The 19,064-nt window shown below is 41.8% G+C and overlaps 1 protein-coding gene across 4 annotated transcripts in view; it reads left to right on the top strand.

Moving 5' to 3' along the window:
- Window positions 1-19,064, top strand: part of ntrk2a (neurotrophic tyrosine kinase, receptor, type 2a) — an 80,217-nt gene that overhangs the window by 47,438 nt on the left and 13,715 nt on the right. For 2 of the 4 annotated variants that reach the window (XM_047591095.1, XM_047591097.1), the window contains 5 exons: window positions 1,675-1,863; window positions 9,440-9,570; window positions 14,809-14,981; window positions 15,201-15,356; window positions 15,761-15,851. In XM_047591095.1, coding sequence (XP_047447051.1) covers window positions 1,675-1,863; window positions 9,440-9,570; window positions 14,809-14,981; window positions 15,201-15,356; window positions 15,761-15,851 — 740 coding nt within the window. The remainder of the gene's footprint in view (window positions 1-1,674; window positions 1,864-9,439; window positions 9,571-14,808; window positions 14,982-15,200; window positions 15,357-15,760; window positions 15,852-19,064) is intronic. The other 2 variants (XM_047591096.1, XM_047591098.1) reach the window with 1 other exon arrangement.

The raw sequence follows: 19,064 nt of genomic DNA on the forward strand, positions 1-19,064 counted from the left end.
TATTGTTACTTTTAAAACATGGGAATCAGTCATTTAACGTCGTACATTAACCTTAAGTCGTTAGAGGCGGGTTTACTGTTACAGGATAGGAATTATGGTAACAAGCCCAGAGTGTGAACACTGACGCATGCCTGTATGCACTTGTAAACAAAGCTGCTACTTAGAGATTACACAGTCTGTGTGGGAAAATAAAAACTTTGGCATGCTGTCTGCATATGCAGAAAATTAGCAACAATGTCATGAGAGTTTACTCTGGCTGACAACCTCCGTGGACCGTCTTAATTAAAAACTAATAAGGGCTCCAGTCTGTTGCGAAAACAAAACATATTTCTGTAACGGGGCTGGGCTCAGCGTCTGACTCATGCCACCTCACCTCTCTTCTATTTTTAGCTGCTGCTGCATGGGTTTTCATATGGAAGAGCTCATTCTCCAGAGACTTTTTTTGTAGCCGTGTAATAGCCACGTCACTGCACCAGGTTCCGAGATTTCTTCCATGTAGGTTAACCACCAGCTGTACAGAAATGCACTTTAATATATCGTTAAATGTTGCACCAAAAAAAAAAAAAGAAGGTGCATTTAAACGAGAAACAGACACTGCTGGTGAAGTACCTGGTGGTAGCCTGGTTCTCTAATTGGACACTTACAGGCTTAGTCGCTCATTTGCAACATGCAGAAAAGTGCAGATCTGCGCTGAGTCAAACAAAACAACTCTACAAGAGCTGCTGCTTCTGCCACTCATCCGTATTTCCAACAATAACTTTGTCAAATTATGACAAAGGGCCTCTGTCCTCGTTTACTCAACAGTGCTCCTGCACATCAATACATGTGTCGGCAGTCAGGCCCATGTAGTCTTCCCTTGGATGCACCTCCTACCTCGCAAAAACTTTATGTGAGGTCAGCGAGACATGAAATATGATCTAGGGAATCCAGTTTAATGTCGTCTTATTAAAAACTCACTGCACAAGAGAAGGAAGATTTTAGTCGTCAATGGAATGTCGTCAGGACAATAACTTTTATCTTTTCTTGCGTCGACCGCCAAATAATTTACAAAAGATGTGCAGCTGCAAGTGTTTGTCTGGCTAACACATCTCCCCACCTGTTGTGTCAGATGGTTTGTCGAACAGAACCATCTGGGAAGACGTCCTTGGAAGCTGTTGGGGGGGAAAAAAAGGTCGAACGGGTGAGAAACAAGCTAGTTTGAACCATGTGTCATCCAGTTACGTTGGACAGCAAACGTGTCTGTGGCTGTTCTTAGCAGACACACAGTCCAACGCGGGATGAAAAGCCTGTGGTCACAGCAAAGGTTGATAATGGTACAAATGGGGATAATGGCGCCCACTTTCAGGCACTCGAAAGTTCTTTCTTTCACTTTCTTTGCTTGTTTGTGCAACTTGTTTGTGCGTAGAAAGTTACTAAATAGTAGTGCTTGGCAGACAAATTGAAATCCTGCTTACTTTCTCACCTACACACACCAATTTCACAGTTGCTGTGTAAATTTTGGATCGTCTGTTGTCGGAGTTACAAAAAAGCGTTAATCACCCATCCCCCGACCGATTTACCACACAGGAAAGGTGTGTGGGCTCTCATCTCCTCAATGCCTGCCAGTAACAGCTTAATACTTTAATTACTTCTCCTCCTCTCACGCTGCTTATCCCCGTCTCTCTCCTTTCTTAGGACCTTCTTCTGTGATCAGCAACGACGACGACTCTGCCTCTCCCCTTCACCACGTCTCCAACGGCAGCAACACCCCTTCGTCCTCAGAGATGGGCCCCGACGCGGTGATCATTGGCATGACCAAGATCCCGGTGATAGAAAACCCCCAGTACTTCAGGAGCACCAACAGCCTGCTCAAGACTGACACATGTAAGTGGCAGCTTCCCATTTATCTTTAACACGTACCCAAACTGACTACGCCACAAACAAAATAAAAAAAAAAAACACCTGGTACATGTTTCTGGTACGCAGCGGTTACCACGGCAACGTGCTTCCGCGCTGTCATAACAATGACCTTGGAGCTGCTACCAATATGCTAATATACGTGCGCTCATTCATAAATGTGAGTCTTGCATGTGTGACTCACACACATATTGTATATTGCCAGAAACAAATCAAAACATGTGACTTGAACTGAAGCATGCATAAGCCTCTAATGCTGCAAAGAGAAGCCAAAGTGAACAGAGCAGGAGACAAACATCAGTCACAAAGTAGAACAAAAGATGAAAATGGAGGGGGGAGAGAAAGAGAGAGAACAAATAGACAGACAGAGAGCACACGGGGATATTGATCTGGCCCATCAACATGACATTATGATTATTGACAAGTAATAAAAGCCTCTTCAGGCTTTGGCCTTGTGTTGCAGTAAATTATGGACCCACACGTGTGTGTGTGTGTGTGTGTGTGTGTGTGTGTGTGTTCTTTTTGGTGAGAGCAACGTTTGGGGCGTATAATAATGGTGAACTGGGTGATGACCTCTTCAGTGCTGTGATATAACTTAAGCACTGACCGGGATTTAAGGCCTAAAGACGAGAATGAAAACGCAGAGGATCAATGAAGTCAATATCTTACTGCTGTGAATGCTCATGTGCCTGCGTGTGTGCTTTTAATGTATTACAGTCATTACAACTATTACTCTGTGTGCCTCTGTGACTCGCAGACAAGCAGCATAAATACTGAAAGTATCTGAATCATTATTTGGCATTTTGCCTTTTCAGGGTGGTACAATAGCCTTTGATGGAGACAGTTTGGCAAAGTGACACGAAGTTGCGTGCCAGAAACTGAACTCTTTTTAAATGGTGTCCTTAACCTGCCTGTGTCCTGTAATATCGAATGCAGGAATCAGTAGCAGGTACATGCTCCTACTTAAATGATTACACGAGCTTCTTCCTGGCAGCAATAAAGCAACAATTACTCTGTGGAGACAATGGGTCCACGTGTAATTACGGGAAATGTTAGCTGTGTTGCAAGGCTTCAGCTGCGCAGCTTTCTTTCTGAGTAAGCGCCTCATTAACAATAATAACACCAGATGAGTTAACATTGTTGGAAGGCGTTATTAAGGAAAATTAAGTAAATGCGTGCAAAGGTGGTAACTGTGTTTGTTTCCTTCATCCCTCATATTTAGTACATACACCCAGGCGGTGATCATGTACAGTATATAGCCAGGATTTTATATGGAGGTTTAGAGTCCTAAAACATGCCTTCAATTTGTGTTTAATTATTTTGATGTTCAGTTTTTATTCATTGAGAAAGCTGTTGAAGTTTACACCGATTAGAGCACAATGTCTCCACTTTCTCTGCAAATACCATTGACACCATTACTTTATCTTTACAGAAAATGTACTCTAAAATTCTTATGTAGACCTATATGAAAAATGTAGGCTAAATGCACGTTTCATGTTAAATCCTTGGCCTGACATTGATTGCTGTTACATACATTGTCTTACTGGGAGTAAGATGAGAATACTCATGGTAAACATAAAGTAAGCTAAGCTAACGTCACCATTTAACTTCTATCTGACAGTGACAGTAGAAGTTAGTTTAGCTTCTAAATAGAAACACAAACTACCAGCACCTCAAAAAATTATGTTATATTAACTGGTTTTTATTATTTATTTATTTGTCAAGCACAAAAACGTCACAGAGGTCAACTGTTTCCTCATCTTGATGCTATGCTAAGCTAACTGACAGCTAGCTCTGATTACATACCCGATTAAATCCCTCCACTTTAATACAAATATTTTCCAGATTATGTTAATATTAACATAGTTTACAATGTGTGACTTTTTTATTGTCACAAACACCAAAGGAAATACAGAGAACTTATAGACGACAAGTTAAATACAGATTTTTCTTTCTTTCATCTCTGTTATGTTACACAATCCCATTGGCTTTGTGTGCAGCATCTCTCACTTCTTCCGGTCCAGATCTTCTGGGCTTTGTATTGTGTTGCATCAAGGGAATGAGGATTAGCATCGTTCTGGAAAATGCTGTTCAGACGTCACCCAGTGCATACAGTACTTTCAAAACACTCACAAGCTCACACTGAAAATGTAGGTCACAATTAGCTGCGCCTAGTGGCAGGTGCAAACTCCACACAGAGGGGCCCCAGTCGGATTCGAGCCTGGAACTTTTTGCTATGGGGCATCAGTGCTGACCGCCAAACCATTGTGCCACCCACCATTTAACGAAACTAATAGGTGCGGGCCTCTTATTGGATAATTACTGCATGGGTGATTATCTTTCAGCCAGTAACAAGTTATTTAACCACAACTGATGCAAAGAGTAGCTTCTCATTTAATTTGAAAGACACATCATGCGATCGTGGAAGATGTCTGTTTGAGAAGTGTCAAATCAGTGGCATGCATCAGGTAGAGAAAAGACCTAAAAAGATTGAAGCAGAAGTGACTAAAACTGGGTTACAAACAGTCCTACACATTATTAAAAACTTGAAGGACGGTGGGGAACCATTGCCTTCAAGGAAGAAATGTGATCAGGAATAAAAACCTGACTGATTGTGATTGCCGACTACTTAAAAGTTTGGTGAAAACAAATTGAAGAAAAACAACAGTTTAACTCAGGGATATGTTAAATAGTGAAAATAAGAGTCTTTCCACACATACGATGTGAAGGGAACTCAAGGGATTGGGACTGAACAGCTGTGTAGCCTTAAGAAAACCACTAATCAGTGAGGTTAACCAGAAAAAAGGCTTCAATTTGCTAGGGAGCATAAATTTTGGACTCTGGAGCAATGGAAGAAGGTTGTGTGGTCTGGTTCAGATTTACCCTGTTCCAGAGTGATGGGACATCAGGGTAAGAACAGAGGCAGATGTAGTGATCCAGACATCATACCTGGTCTACTACACACCTGTGGGGGCAGTGCTTTGATCTGGGGTTGATGCAATTGCTCGGGTTTAGGTTCAGCTACATTATGCCCAAAGACTGAGGTCAGCTGACTACCTGAATATAACGAAGGACCAGGTTAATCCATAAATGGAGTTTTTCTTCCCTGATGACATATTCCAAGATGATAATGTCAGGATTCATCAAGGTTAAATAGTGAAAGACTGGTTAAGGGAGAATGCAACATAATTTTCAAACATGGATTGGCCACCACAGTCCAGACCTTAACCCCACTGAGAATCATTGGGATGTGCTAGAGAAGGCTTTGCACAATGGTCAGACTCTTTCATCATCAATACAAGATCTTGGTGAAGAATTAATGCAGCTCTGACTGGAAATAAACGATAATTTTATCTTTCAGGGGGGAAACAACAGGGGGAAAAAAAGAGTCATGGCATTAACTGAGTCAGGAATTTGATGGAGAGAAGTTTTGACGTTTCTGGTTGGTCTTCCTCCCAAAGCATCTGTTTAGCATAATTGTGTCTTTGACTTATGGTGCAACGCTGGGTTCAGGCTTCCAAACTCGCAATTTTCAAGCTGTTCAAGCTGTTTTATGTCAGTATCCAGGGTCATGGAAAGAATTCTGGGAAGATGAGAGAAGGAGGAGTGGAAGAAGAGGCAGATGGCAAACAGGGAACAATTATGTCCCGGGACATTCGTTTCTTCTGCTGTTTATAGGATGCTGATTACAGAGGATAGGTGTGAGGGAGGGCTCTGGAGGGAGATTGGAGGAAAACTGACAGGAACGGAGGGAAGACGAGGTGACTGATGGGAAATATTACTCCTCTTTATGTTAACGTTGTAAGCCCTGTCATAAACAATTGATGGAAGAAAGACTAATGGGGCAACGGAACGGGGGAAGAACTCTAGATGTTAATGTTTAGACGGTGTTGATCAAAATCTGATCCGGTTTGGCAGCTGAGGGGAATCACAATAGGGAGGAATATATGATGGAAGAGAGGGATGCTAAATAAGGGGATGGAGATAATAGGAATCGATAGAGAGATGCTAAATGAGGGAAAATAAGTGATGATATGATAAGCACTGAAAACATGCAGTGATTAGGGAAGAAAAAAAAATCTGAGAATAAGCGTGTAACGTTTGGTAAGTGGGGAATAATATTTCAGCAGATCTTAATTAAGGATACCGATCGAGCAGAAGAGAGTGATGTGTAACACTGCACGAAGAGATACAGTTTAATAATGAGAGGAAGACGGAAAAGGGGGAGTCAACTTGTCAAAAGCAAGATAGTGATATATGGCCGTAAGAAATAAAACAACTCAATTAAGTTCTTGATTGTTTTGCGCAGCGTTTGTGGCAAATCCTTGAATATACAAATCCGGTGTAGATGCTCATGACAACAAATCTAAAAATGTGACAAAAAAAAAAACAAGCAATTTTTTGTAGGAGAACAACACACGCTACAGACAAAAGACAAAAAGGAAAAAAAAAGGGGGAAGCATTGGTCCGCACACATCAATTTATTTGCTATTTGAGGGTGATAATTAAGGAGAAGTGGTGCGAGGCGTTTTCATGGGTGAATGCTTATTATACAACCACAGCAGGAAGCGGTGCGGTGAGGTAATTAGCTGGTTAAATGGTGGGTAGCTGTATTGTGTTGATGGCCTTTTCTTTGTGTGTGTGTGTGTGTGTGTGTGTGTGTGTGTGTGTGTGTGTGTGTGTGTGTGTGTGTGTGTGTGTGTGTGTGTGTGTGTGTGTGTGTGTGCACGCGCGTGTGCTGCCGGTGCACGGGTGGATTGTGGTGATCGGGACCCGCTGCAGCTGCGTTTGAGACGAAGGCTTAATGTTATGAGGAATGGGTAATAAATTATATAACTGATGGACACTATTCTCTTCACGAACGCCTCTGCAGTCTGTACGCAGCATTAAACATTATGTCTACATGCTGTTGATTTGAAACTGTTAAAAAAGGAGCATAATAAGACATTTTTTTTGTTTTGACCGACATGATGAAGGCACACTTCAGTGAGTTGTCCAAGACTTATTCTTGGTTGATTAGACATTTTTGATTAGACAAATTTCTTTCAATACACATTAACATGAATCCAATATATTTTAGTAAAGAGATAAGGGGTAGCATAATATTAAATGCAATAATGATAATAAGTTGTAGAAGACACTAATGAGCACAAATCCTCAGAGAAAATGACGCTCAGATGATTTTTTATCTCAGTAATCACAGTCCTAATGAGTTCATGGTCTTGATCACTTGATTCAACGTCTGCATCTGTACAAGCTGAAGCTCATTTCGTAAATTATAGGGCCAGAATAAAATAGGCGATAACACTTGGTGTGCATTGCAGCACGGCTAGGTTTGAACTGAAAACAAACCGTTTATGGGTTTTCAGTTGAAGCCCATTGCTGCTCTCCAGCTTCAGTCATCTCTGACGTCCAGAGAGAGACTTACACCAGGTTTCAGGCTAAACTGGAATATCCCAACCACAAAGACTAGCAATTCAGATTTATTACATTTTTTTACCAAATGTGACCTAAAGGCAGGCCCGCATCAATTTTGTTCTTTATTTCTTGGGCTTTTCCAACCACAAGGCAGCCAGCATTATTCAAGTAGTTGCTCTTGTTCTCGACACTGGGTGCCTGGCGTGAAGGATAGCGTATGATCGGTCGGTGACAATGTGGAGTTTGTCATGTGTCTCAGTATGTTCACAGCAAGAGTTTATTTCTGTAACAGCCTAATCTGACACAGTCAACATCTTATCAGACACAAATGTTGTGTCGTCTGAAACCGGCATTAGATTCTTTCATGTATCTGATGTAGACTAGCCGGATTTATCTGTCTTTCTTTTCCTCTCTCTCTCTGTCTGTCTCCTCGTCTGCCTGCACAATATTGGGTTATGGTGGACCTCTGTAGCTTACAGTGTAGATCGATGCAGCTCCTTCTGAGAGTCTAGCTAGGCTTTAATTTGATATTCTGAGTGGACAGCTTTTCTTCAACTGCGCCTCTTAATCACATCACACATAAATCTCGGCTATGGGTGTCCTCTGTGTGTGCGTGTGTGTGTTTGTGTGTGCGCGCTACACAAGCGCATGCATTACAGGATAACCATACGTGTTTCCCTGCACACAGACAGTTGCACATCTGGCCCACAATCAAAAGACGGGGCTTAACTAGGTTATAGTAAGGGCACCATGCTGTTAATCATTGCGTAGTATAATACTTTGAATTTACGAGTGCGGTGAGATGCCAAATTTTCTAGAAATCAGTTGGCAAGGAATCACGAGTTACTAAGCAACGGGGAGCAGGGTTGTCAACTCTGCTCCAGCTGTGGGTGAGCAGGAGGCAGGAAGAGATTATGTACATGAAACAAAGAAAGATATTGGTGTAAAAACTGAATGGAGAAAAGCTGTATATCTGCGTCTTTGCTGTAGCATTTCTATGATGTATTAAGCGCAACATAAAAATGTCCTTAAATATGCAATATTAAATTACCATCTCCTCTCAACCAATTTTCGGCATGAAAATGAAATTGGCTGAGCCGAGATAAGATGCCCCCAAGACAAGCGCTGTATCTCTTGTTTGTAGTGTGACAGAAACCAAAGGCTACGCTTTGACATCTTTTCCACTTTTGAAATACAGCCAGTAGTTCCTTGATAAACTCAGCGCACCCTGCAGCCGCGCTTTTGTGCAAAAAAAAAAAAGAAGAAGAAAAATCATCAGCGACACAGAGCCTGTAATTAACATGGCTGATTTGTTGTGTGAATAAAGGTACAAATGAATTATTGACTTGTTTCAGCTGACAATCGCAGGAAGAAAACAGGACTAAGCCAAACAATTGAGTATCCAACTGGGCATTTTAGAGGAAAGGAAACATAAATCAAATGAGGAATTTCTGTAAATACCTTCCACCTATAGGCCACAGTCAGAGACATGGTGTTAGCTACGTATGTAGAGAAGAAGAGAAGACCAGTAAGTTATATTATAGACCCTCATACTACATCATTACTACAATGTTTTGGAGCAAATACTTTAAAAAATGGAAGGTTAATTACAACCACACTCCAGGGGTTTATTATAATGTTTTCTTCAGGAATGAGTATAAGGAGAGTAATGGGGCCGCAGCAGAAAGCAAGTGTTCCTGTTGTCATCTGAAGAGAAAAATCTATAATATAATAAAGTCATATATATATAGGGAGAGAGTCATAAGCTGGAGCCAACATAGACCTATAGCTACTGTATTTATACTTATTATTATACCCAGTCATGATTATTTTATTCTTAATTACACAGTCCCTACATCTATAATACCACATATACCTGATTTATATAGCAAAATATGAACTTATAATTGTGGCCAGTGGTGTACAGCTGTTTCAAATCTACACATCGTAGTTCTGTCACACAGACAGATGCAATAAACAACAACAACAAAAAAAAGTAACGTAATATAAGATGTAGTGTTTCTAGACCTTGAGCTGTTTGTGATCTCATGAGATCCACAGCGCTTCTGAACCAAAATGGCCATAATGAAAATGTTTTTTCTCTCTGTCTTTCCTTGTTCGACAGTCGTCCAGCACATTAAGAGACACAACATCGTCCTGAAGAGAGAGCTGGGAGAGGGCGCATTTGGAAAAGTCTTCCTGGCCGAGTGTTACAACCTCTCACCGGACCAAGAGAAGATACTGGTTGCAGTCAAGGTAAAAGACTTAAGGTTTTTTTTTCCCCCCAAGACACGCATTTCAAAAGCAGTGATTCAAATCTGGATATGGCATCATTATTATTATTATTTCCATTTTCTTTTGTTTGCATTTTTCTGAGCACAGAGAGTCCATGACCCCAATAATTTCTCTAAATTTGTCTGTTTTTGTCTGTTTTCATGCTATAAAATATGCGACCACTACACTCTGGTTGGCTACAGGGATTATAGGAGAAACATCTGCGTCCAGACTTACAGGAACGAATTGTGTTTATAAAAAGAAATTGGAAATAACATCCCGTCTGCATGAGGAGTCAGGTTTCAAAATGAGACATTTTGAAAACCCCCAGTCTTACGGAATGATTGATGCCATCAAAATAAAGCCCTTAATGTTATTACCGAAGGCGAAGTTATTGCCTTCTCCACAATATTTTGCAATGAGATCTGATACCTGAAATACATTCAACATATTGAACAGTTTACAGCAGGTAATCTTGTGTTCCTGAAATGGATCCATGGCATTTTTGTAATAAAATCCCTCACATGCCGTCGGTACAGTATTTAGAATCCATGTTTCCTCTGCTATTGTTAGAAAGCCCTTCCTTTCAAGGGTTTCTCTGCAACAAAAAGGTGGAATTACAGTGAAAAACCACTGACTTCCGGGCTCAGATTAAATGGTTTCCTAGGGAGCTTCCTCCCATCACATCTATCCGTCCATCAGTCACTCCATCAAAGCTGCTCTCTCCCCTTGGTCTGCAGTGAAACTGGATCTGAATGGTGAAAAACTTCTCATTAACAATACATGACCCGTGAAATACCCCCTCCTTCCTTTGTCCTCCTTTGTATTTCACCTCCAGCTCTCACCTGAACTACGTTTTCTTGTTCTCCTCTGCATTCATCCTGACACTTTCCTCTTCCCAAATCCTCAAACTCCTTTTCTCTCCATGCACTTCCCGTTTCCGGCTTAGCTGTAAATCACCCGCTGATGTACGCTGCCAGCTAAGCTTCAGCTCAGACTGAGCACTCAGGAAAACGTGCACCTGAAAATCTAGGGAAGCAGAATGTAGAACATGATGCCGTATGTTTCTGACTGCATGTCAAATCCGGTAAATCATTATATAATCACCACAGAAATTAACGGCTGCAGTTCTCAAAAGTGTTTCCATGCAGATATGAGTGTGATGGGTTGGTGATTGGTTTAATCAAGAGGCACTCTATTGATTTAACTCCCCCAATTCATCAGATTTTTTTTCCTTCTTTTTCCAATTAGCTAATGTACAACCTGCTTACACCACAGTACACGCGCTCTGCTGCTTACTTGTTGCCGCATCAACAAAAAGAAGGTGTCATGAAGGCTGACGGTAACAGACTTTTCAAATAAATGAAGACACCGCCTTCAGTTCTTCCTTTTTAAGTGGTCTGCTCAGCCAGAGACACAATAACACAGGCCACTTCTTCGGTAGGAAGCAATTCAAAGTGTGACCTCTGAGTAATCCAGACACTATTTCTGTAAGGAGAGGATTTTCTGTGCTTAGAGAGGTGGTTCTCAAAACTTCTCTCGAAACACGCGTCACTGTCTCCGACTACAAACTGATTTTGGCATCTTCTTGTGTTGAGCATCTCTTCTTTTTCATCCAGCTGAAGTTACACTTTACTGAGAATCCGTGTCATTGAAGCGAAGGGTCCTTATGTTGAGTTAAACCGTACATGCTGGTCTCTGTTACTCGGTTCAGTGTCTGCACGGCTATCACTACTCTGTGGGCCAGATCTACTAGAGGTTTACGGCGGGCTTGGGTGGGTTTGTGTGTATAAAAACGCGCAAAAAAAACATACAAACTGATTTGCTAACAGTGCGTGCTAAGGGTTGCTTCTTTCAAAGGTGCAAAATAGTGCGTCGGCACCCAGTTAGCACATTTATCTCAATAGACAAAATGCGCAAAATGTTTTATCTAACCTGCAAGCAATTTTGCTCATAGAAAATGGGTTGATATTTAAAAAGGAACGGTTTGTCCTGTAATTGCACACACATTGCTGCTGTTATTGTAGTAAGGAGGAGTTCACGCATTTTCGTTTTTCAACTGAACGTTGCCCCATGAAGCACATTATTTTTTTTTTTTTTTATTCGGTAAATATCCAAAAGGATCAGATGCGTCCAATACATAATTTGTGATATTTCATATGCACTCGCCGTGGTCTACAATGACTATTCCGAAAAAATTCATGAATTAGTTGAAAAAGCACAGCCAAGTCAGTTAACGGCAGGTTAACTGGAAACAAAGTGGGCCTACAAAATGGGATATTTTTCTTTTTTCAATTTTTTTGGTCATCAGTGCATTTTCCGAGAGTTAAATGTGGCCTCTCTGTCAGCGTTGCGTGGGCCTCTTTTATTTGGCAGTCCGTCACCGCGCCGTGCCTTATAATTATGTTCAGATGTTTTTTTTTGCTCTAACTCCGTAATGTGTTTGTTTGCCTCTTCACTTGACACTTTCAGTGTAATGGCACCAAATGTTACTTTGCTCTTGCGGTCGCTCTGCTCTCTCAGCGTCTCAACGGTGAACACCAAAAGTACATGGAAAACCCTCATTTACATACACAAAACTTTAGATGCACACGCAAATTAGTACACGCAATTCTTATTTGATCTTATTAGATCCGCCCTGTGTGCTCGTTTTTTGTATGTAAACATTTCTGATGCTGTTAAATACAGTTTACATCAGCCACAACAATAAAACCACGAACAGGAGAAGTAAATAACATTGACCATCCTCTGACAATACAATGTTCTGCTGGGAAACTTTAGGACCTGGCATTCCTATGGATGTTACTTAGTACATGTACCACCCACCTAGACCAGACCAGGCACCTCCACCCCATAGCAATGACACTCGCTGATGGCAGCAGCCATCCCCAGCAGGATTAACCCTGACACAGAAACACAAAAACAGTTTAGGAACAACTTAAAAATAAATAAATAAACATGAAAAATAGCACAAGGTGTTGACCTGGCCTCCAAATTTGCTAGTTCTAAAACTGATCAAGTATCTGTGGGAAGCACAGTCCCCTTAACCCATAGGATCCTGTTTTCAGACACCACAGGGCACCCTCAGAAGGCCCATGTCCATTTTCTGATGAGTCACAACTGTTTTGGACACAAGGGAGACCTACACAATATAAGGAAGGTGGTCATAATGTTATGCCTGACTAGTGTATACCAATGCTTTGAAAGAAACACTGCATCTCTTTTGATTATATAATCTTACTCAAGACTACTTTACATTTCCATCACTCAAACTGAACTAATAACTCATATAAAGCTGCTCTAACATTCATCAGCGTGTGCAATCATATTTACATCCACGGATCTCCACCGTTGAGCACAAGAAGACATGACGTTAAATGCCGTACTTACACTGCACTCCGTCATGCATACCACATTACAGGAACATGCTCTCAATTGTATACCACCATTACAATAACCTACACTCACTAATAGAGCCTAATGGTCCTGGTTTTAAAGTCAGCTATCAGTCATCCAGTCATCCATAATACAGAAGCAGGTTTTACTGTTACTGTATATTAAACTCTGAGGTGCCATCGATCACAGGCGCACTGTTACAAGCGCACGCAAAAATATGCATATGCACACGTGCGCAGGCACGCCCATACACACACATTTACGCTCCTGCATCCCATCAATCACGAACATGGAGCACTTTCGATAATGCTGCCTTCACACATGTAAATGAGTCACTACATTCCCGAGCCAGAGGTTGTTGATTGCTTTTTATTTGTCCAAGGACCTGAATGTGCTCGGACTGAGTGACTAACAGTGTAATATTATGGCTTTTGGCCTGGGAATTAATGCAGCGTTGAGTTCTCAGAGCCAGAGTTTTGCTCAATAGCGTGATTAATACTTGTTGCTGTGGTTATTTGATACACTGAACTGTTAGCAGATTGAGCCCAGGGGTGTAGGGAACGAAAGTTTATTTTTTATTTTATTTTTTTTATGCGGGTTGAAACGTTGAAACGTTCGTTTCATAGCACACGTACATTTTTTTAATAATGCTTTACAGGTAACCATTTAAAGAACAAACTCCACCAAGTTGTGCCCAGTATCGCACGTTATAATGAAATACAAAGGAAAAAACAGCAATAAAAATGCTTCTCTGGCTGGAAACAATCCTTTCTCGCCTTTAATAAACAAAACATTTAATCACATTAACCGAACTGTAATGTCTCCCAGAACGTGAGAAGTCATCAGAGGAAAGTCTCAAACCAATTTCCCATACATGTTTGATATCACATTTCAAACTGAGATTGGAACGTGGGCTTTCATGCAGTGTCTGCGCTGTAATAATCCACCCCATCATCTTCATGCCGTATCATATTACGGTCTGTAATGTACATGACCTGGCCTCCCTTCCGTGATGCATGATTTGTTGGATGTCGGTGGATTAAGCTGCATTCTGTCTCATTTTCTGGTATCTCAGCACTCTGGAAAGGTCGCTGGTTGTTTCCTCCCGCCCGAGCTTTCTTGGCTCTTTCTTCTCGTCCTTTAGACTTTTATTTGTAACAGGAGCTTATATCTGCATTGTTAGTACACAGGCAGACAGGCAAACACACACACACACACGCATACACAAGGTGGAAAGCTCACGTATATCCATGTCATATACTGTAGGAAGATAATCAATTATTCATGTAGGACAGGAAGAATTTTCTATATTTCTTTTTTCTTTAGATGTGAAATTAATACAGACCCATATTGTTTTCATTTCCTGCAACTCTCATCTCTCTGACCCACACACTCTTTTCCTGTCTCTCTCCCAGATGCTTGTGTTACACAACCTTCCTGACAGATTTCCTGCTACGTAGAAGGGAGACAGTGATGAGTTTTAAAAGGGGACCTGGGAATATAATGAATGTAAACAGTGCTGTTCTTTGTAATTACTTACATTAATATGAAATGCCACTGTTTTCTCCTGCTTTGCCACAGCATCAGTCCCCTTCACTCGGTGCCAGTAATTTCACACTCTGTGTGCCGAGTCGCTGTAACTCATTTTTACAAGGCAGGACACTTTTTTTTTTCTTTTTCATTGTGGACATCAGCCAAATAAATTGGAATAGACTAGATTCACAGTGAAAATGACTAATTGGCAATAGCGTGCGTGGCTCAGCGTGTGACTTTGTCATTTGTCACTTTATTAAAATGTCACTTGTGTGCGTGTGTGCTGCGCAGACGCTTAAAGAGGCCAGTGAAAACGCCAGGAAGGACTTCCACCGTGAGGCTGAGCTGCTGACCAACCTTCAGCATGAGCACATTGTCACCTTCTACGGCGTCTGCGTGGAGAGCGACCCTCTCATCATGGTGTTTGAGTACATGAAGCACGGAGACCTCAACAAGTTCCTCAGGCAAGGCTCTCTTCTTCATTTTGGAAAATGTCACCGAAATGGCAGCTGTTAAGCTGAAAAATGTGCATTTCTCTAAAACGCCGCGTAGAGGGAGTGATCAATAATCGCAGCATAGGTTTGCTACACTCCCGAGGGCAGGTGTAAGAGTTTGCATGTTTGAGCTGAGGCTGAGAGCCATCGCCACACCAATAACTTTCCTCCTTCCCTGTGCCCCCACAGGGCTCATGGTCCGGATGCAGTTCTGATGGCAGAGGGCCAGACCACTAGGCCTGTGGAGCTGACACAGTCTCAAATGCTGCACATCGCCCAACAGATCGCATCTGGCATGGTCTACTTGGCATCACAGCACTTTGTGCACCGTGACCTGGCCACCAGGTAATTCAATGAGTTTTATTGTCAAGTCCTAATGAACATTATGACGGATTCTGCCCTGCGTTTAGTGGTACGGGATTTTTGACAAGACTGTGCCAAATATATTAAGGAAATGTAGCTGTGCTAAATAATTACTGGAGGCTTCTTCTTTCTGTCTCGCTTGTGTCTGTTGTCTGTTTAAACAATGCGATCCATGGACTAGTGGTTAGCAAAGCAGCAAATTCCTTGTCAAATAAAGCTGATTTGATGAAGAATCCTCATTGAACTGAACAAGCTTGCTATAATTGTTAATGATACAATATTTTAAGACGACATTTAAATGTTAAAATATGAAGTATATGCAAGCAGTAGCTGTTTTTTCATGTTGTCGTTCTCCTCTTAGTTTGTGTTTGCTTTTCACCCGATAGGAACTGCCTGGTGGGCGAGAACCTGCTGGTAAAGATTGGAGACTTCGGCATGTCCAGAGACGTTTACAGCACTGACTACTACAGGGTAGGTGTATGTGTCGATATCTTTTCTGGCCCTTCTTTTAGCCCTCCCTCCTCCCTGCTGCATGGTCCCTCTCTGCTACTCCCCTGCATGGGCATGACTGACGGACTCCAGCAGAGTTACAGTAAGACACTTGCCGGCGAATCTGAGCACAATTAAACACACATGTCACCGTCTGTACACCTCTGTGCTCCCACACTGTAAGCACTTGAATGAATTATGGCAGAGGAACGTAATTAGCCCGTTTTCTCACATGACCTTACATCACACCGTGCGTAATGGATAATTACTTGAGCCTTTTCTGTCCATAAACACCATTTTCTTTTACAATTTAATGAACTCAATATTCTTGCATTAAGCAGGTGCTCATTTCCGAATGTAGGAGTACACGTTCCATTAGACACGCGGCTAACGAGGCAGCTGCGTGACAAGCGCAGGCACATTAATTTTAATTATGTGTATATAAAAGCAGAAATGCGCACAAATCCATATTTGTAATGGTTCTGCCAATAACGCAACATACTGACACACATTATTCTGAAAATATCAGCCAATGTATCTTGTTGCCTGTATATAATGCAGATGACATGTATGCACCACGAAATTAAATTATTAAATGAAGGTCCAGTGGAGGAAATGTGACTGCATTAGTGCGAAATAAATGTATTTTGTGTTAAATAAAATCAGTAGTTACAATAAACAATAGCAAAAGTGTTCAGAAAGATGACATCAGTGGTCTTATTGGACCCTAATGACATGATTATTAGCCTTATTTGCTTGTGAATATATACATATCTATATGTATATATAGGTATTTACATAACTATATATATATTCACACGTCACAAGACCACACTCAATTGTTATTCACATCACATTACATTTTATCCTCATCTGTCTTTTCCTCAACACTTCTGCTGAGATTAAATTTAGAATAACCAGTCATATGCTTCAAATTAAAGACGTAGAGACGATTAACGTCTCTTTTTTGCCTTTCTTTTTTTACTATCTCTGTGTGACGACACACAGCAACATCCCTACTCTTCCTCCTCCTCCTCCTCCTCCTCCTCCTCCTTCCTTTCACCCCTCCTCAATAAAGCTAAGTGCTGAGGCTGTAGTCATGGCAACGGGCAAAGGCAGTGGCGGTGAGCCTCAGAGTTGAATCCAGCGTTTCTCAGGAAGTAAAGTAATCAGGGGAACTTCTGTTTAGTATGCCGAGGCAGTAGTACAGGAGGAGAGGGGGAGATGGAAGTGTGGGAGACGGAGGCAGGAGGGTGCAAGGAGATGAAAGGAGGAAGGGAGCGAGACGAGGGGAGCAGCAGAAAAGAGGGAGGGGGAGGGAGGCAAAGGAGTGGGAGGCAACAAGACACAAACAAATATACAAAAAAAAAGAAGAAAAGTCCGTAATAGAGTGGTAAAGGAATATGGGAGAGGAGAGGCTGCCTTGTGAGAAGACACCCTACGGGATAGTCAGTAAGAAACAAGCAACACGGGAGCCACAGACAACACACAGAGAGCACAATATCACAGAGAGAAGCTGCAAGAAATGACAACAAAAAAAAAGGACAGAGAGGCAGATAGACAGGAGAAAAACAGCAAACCAGAACAAAGGTGCAGGGTGGTGGGAGGTAAAATACAGTTATTCTGACATGTTTCAGCATCCAGGAGACTTAGAGGTGTGTGTATGTGTGTGTGTGGGGATCCAGCCATGCTCTTGCGTCAGACAGGAGCAAAGATGAGTCATAGAGGATTCGTAGCCGCCCCCCCTCCGGTGCTTATGTGCGTATATGTGTGTGTAAGAAGGGAGGCAGAAGCAGAGGCGTAGGACTGAAGGGGCTGTGATGACGTCACTGGATCTCCTGTTACACAACGAACCTGACAGGCGCTCTTAAAGGCAGACACGACGCCTCGACTCAAACCCTGAGCTTTTTTTGGGGGGGTTTTAGGCGCGTGTGCGGGCGCGTGTGCGGGCGCGTGGTTGGGGCTTGAGTAGCGGTTGGAGAAGGAGAGAGAGTGAATGCACAGTCAATACACAACAGCACAGTCACTCCTTTTTCTCCCTAAAGTGATTTTATGCCCAATCGTGTAGGATGAAAGAAAATTAACATTCAAGCCTGACGGTTTTTCTGCTGCTGACACAGGCTGTGGAGAAAAAAAAAAAAACACCGTTAACAAAGCAGAGATAAACACTCTCCCTCCAGAGTAATTTGGCTGGCATGTTTTCTTTTTCATTTTTTCTTACGAATGACCTCTGGGTTCCAAACAACACAGCATTACCAACAACAACATAATGGAGCACCCGGACAGGCCTTGATACAAATCTACACAAGTGGACATCATGTCACTTTTCTGAGCTTATTGGAGCTTCACAACTATGACCATGAACGTATTCACGGGGCTGGATGTACCACTTATACCAATACCAGTGGCCAATTTGAAGTGAAAGCAGGAACTAGTAATGCTGCAGTGGACTGTGGCTTTTATTTCCATGAGTCCATGTGCAGTGGGACACTCAATATTACAGCAAACACAGAAGCTAAAAAAGAAACGTCTTGTCTTTTGCACCAGATGAGTCATTCAAGTGAGTAGGCACAATCTTTGAGTCCGATATACACTTCTTAATATATTATACATCCATGAATATGACGTACAGTTTGTGAGTTCAGTTCTGCTTGTGTCCCATTTGAGCTTTTCTGCATTTTTCGTGCATAAAAACTTGACCGTCTGAGTCGTCCCTCTCATTCTTCTGGGTGTGATATTTAATACCTTGAGAGGATTGATGAGCTAATTCATACCTTAATTACGTCCCAAATGTGTAATAGGATAAATAATTAAATTAATGTAAAAGGTGAAGGGAGGTAATTCCAGCGCCTTCAAGAAACGAGCACCTTCACAGTCGATATAGCCACTGACTGTGACCATTTCAGCTTTTTAGGTATTACATTTAATCTGTTTTCTATGTGATCACAGAAGAACCGTCTGTGACGACCACGTGTTTCCTACAGAGTAGTGGGTGTGACGCCTATAGGCAGACAGCCAGCCCCCTGTGAGGACAACATCTGTCCCTCAAGATGAACCATGCCCTTAATTAAGCGTAACTTTAAGCTTTTATTCCAAAAGGCTTTTAAAAAAGGTAACTGGACTTGTAGAGTTTTGACATGACAAGTCTAGTTGCCTTTTGGATTACCATGACCTGGATGACTGAGAACCCTCACAGACAGT

The sequence above is a fragment of the Mugil cephalus genome, chromosome 8 (assembly GCF_022458985.1).
Source record: "Mugil cephalus isolate CIBA_MC_2020 chromosome 8, CIBA_Mcephalus_1.1, whole genome shotgun sequence".
Classification (NCBI taxonomy): domain Eukaryota; kingdom Metazoa; phylum Chordata; class Actinopteri; order Mugiliformes; family Mugilidae; genus Mugil; species Mugil cephalus.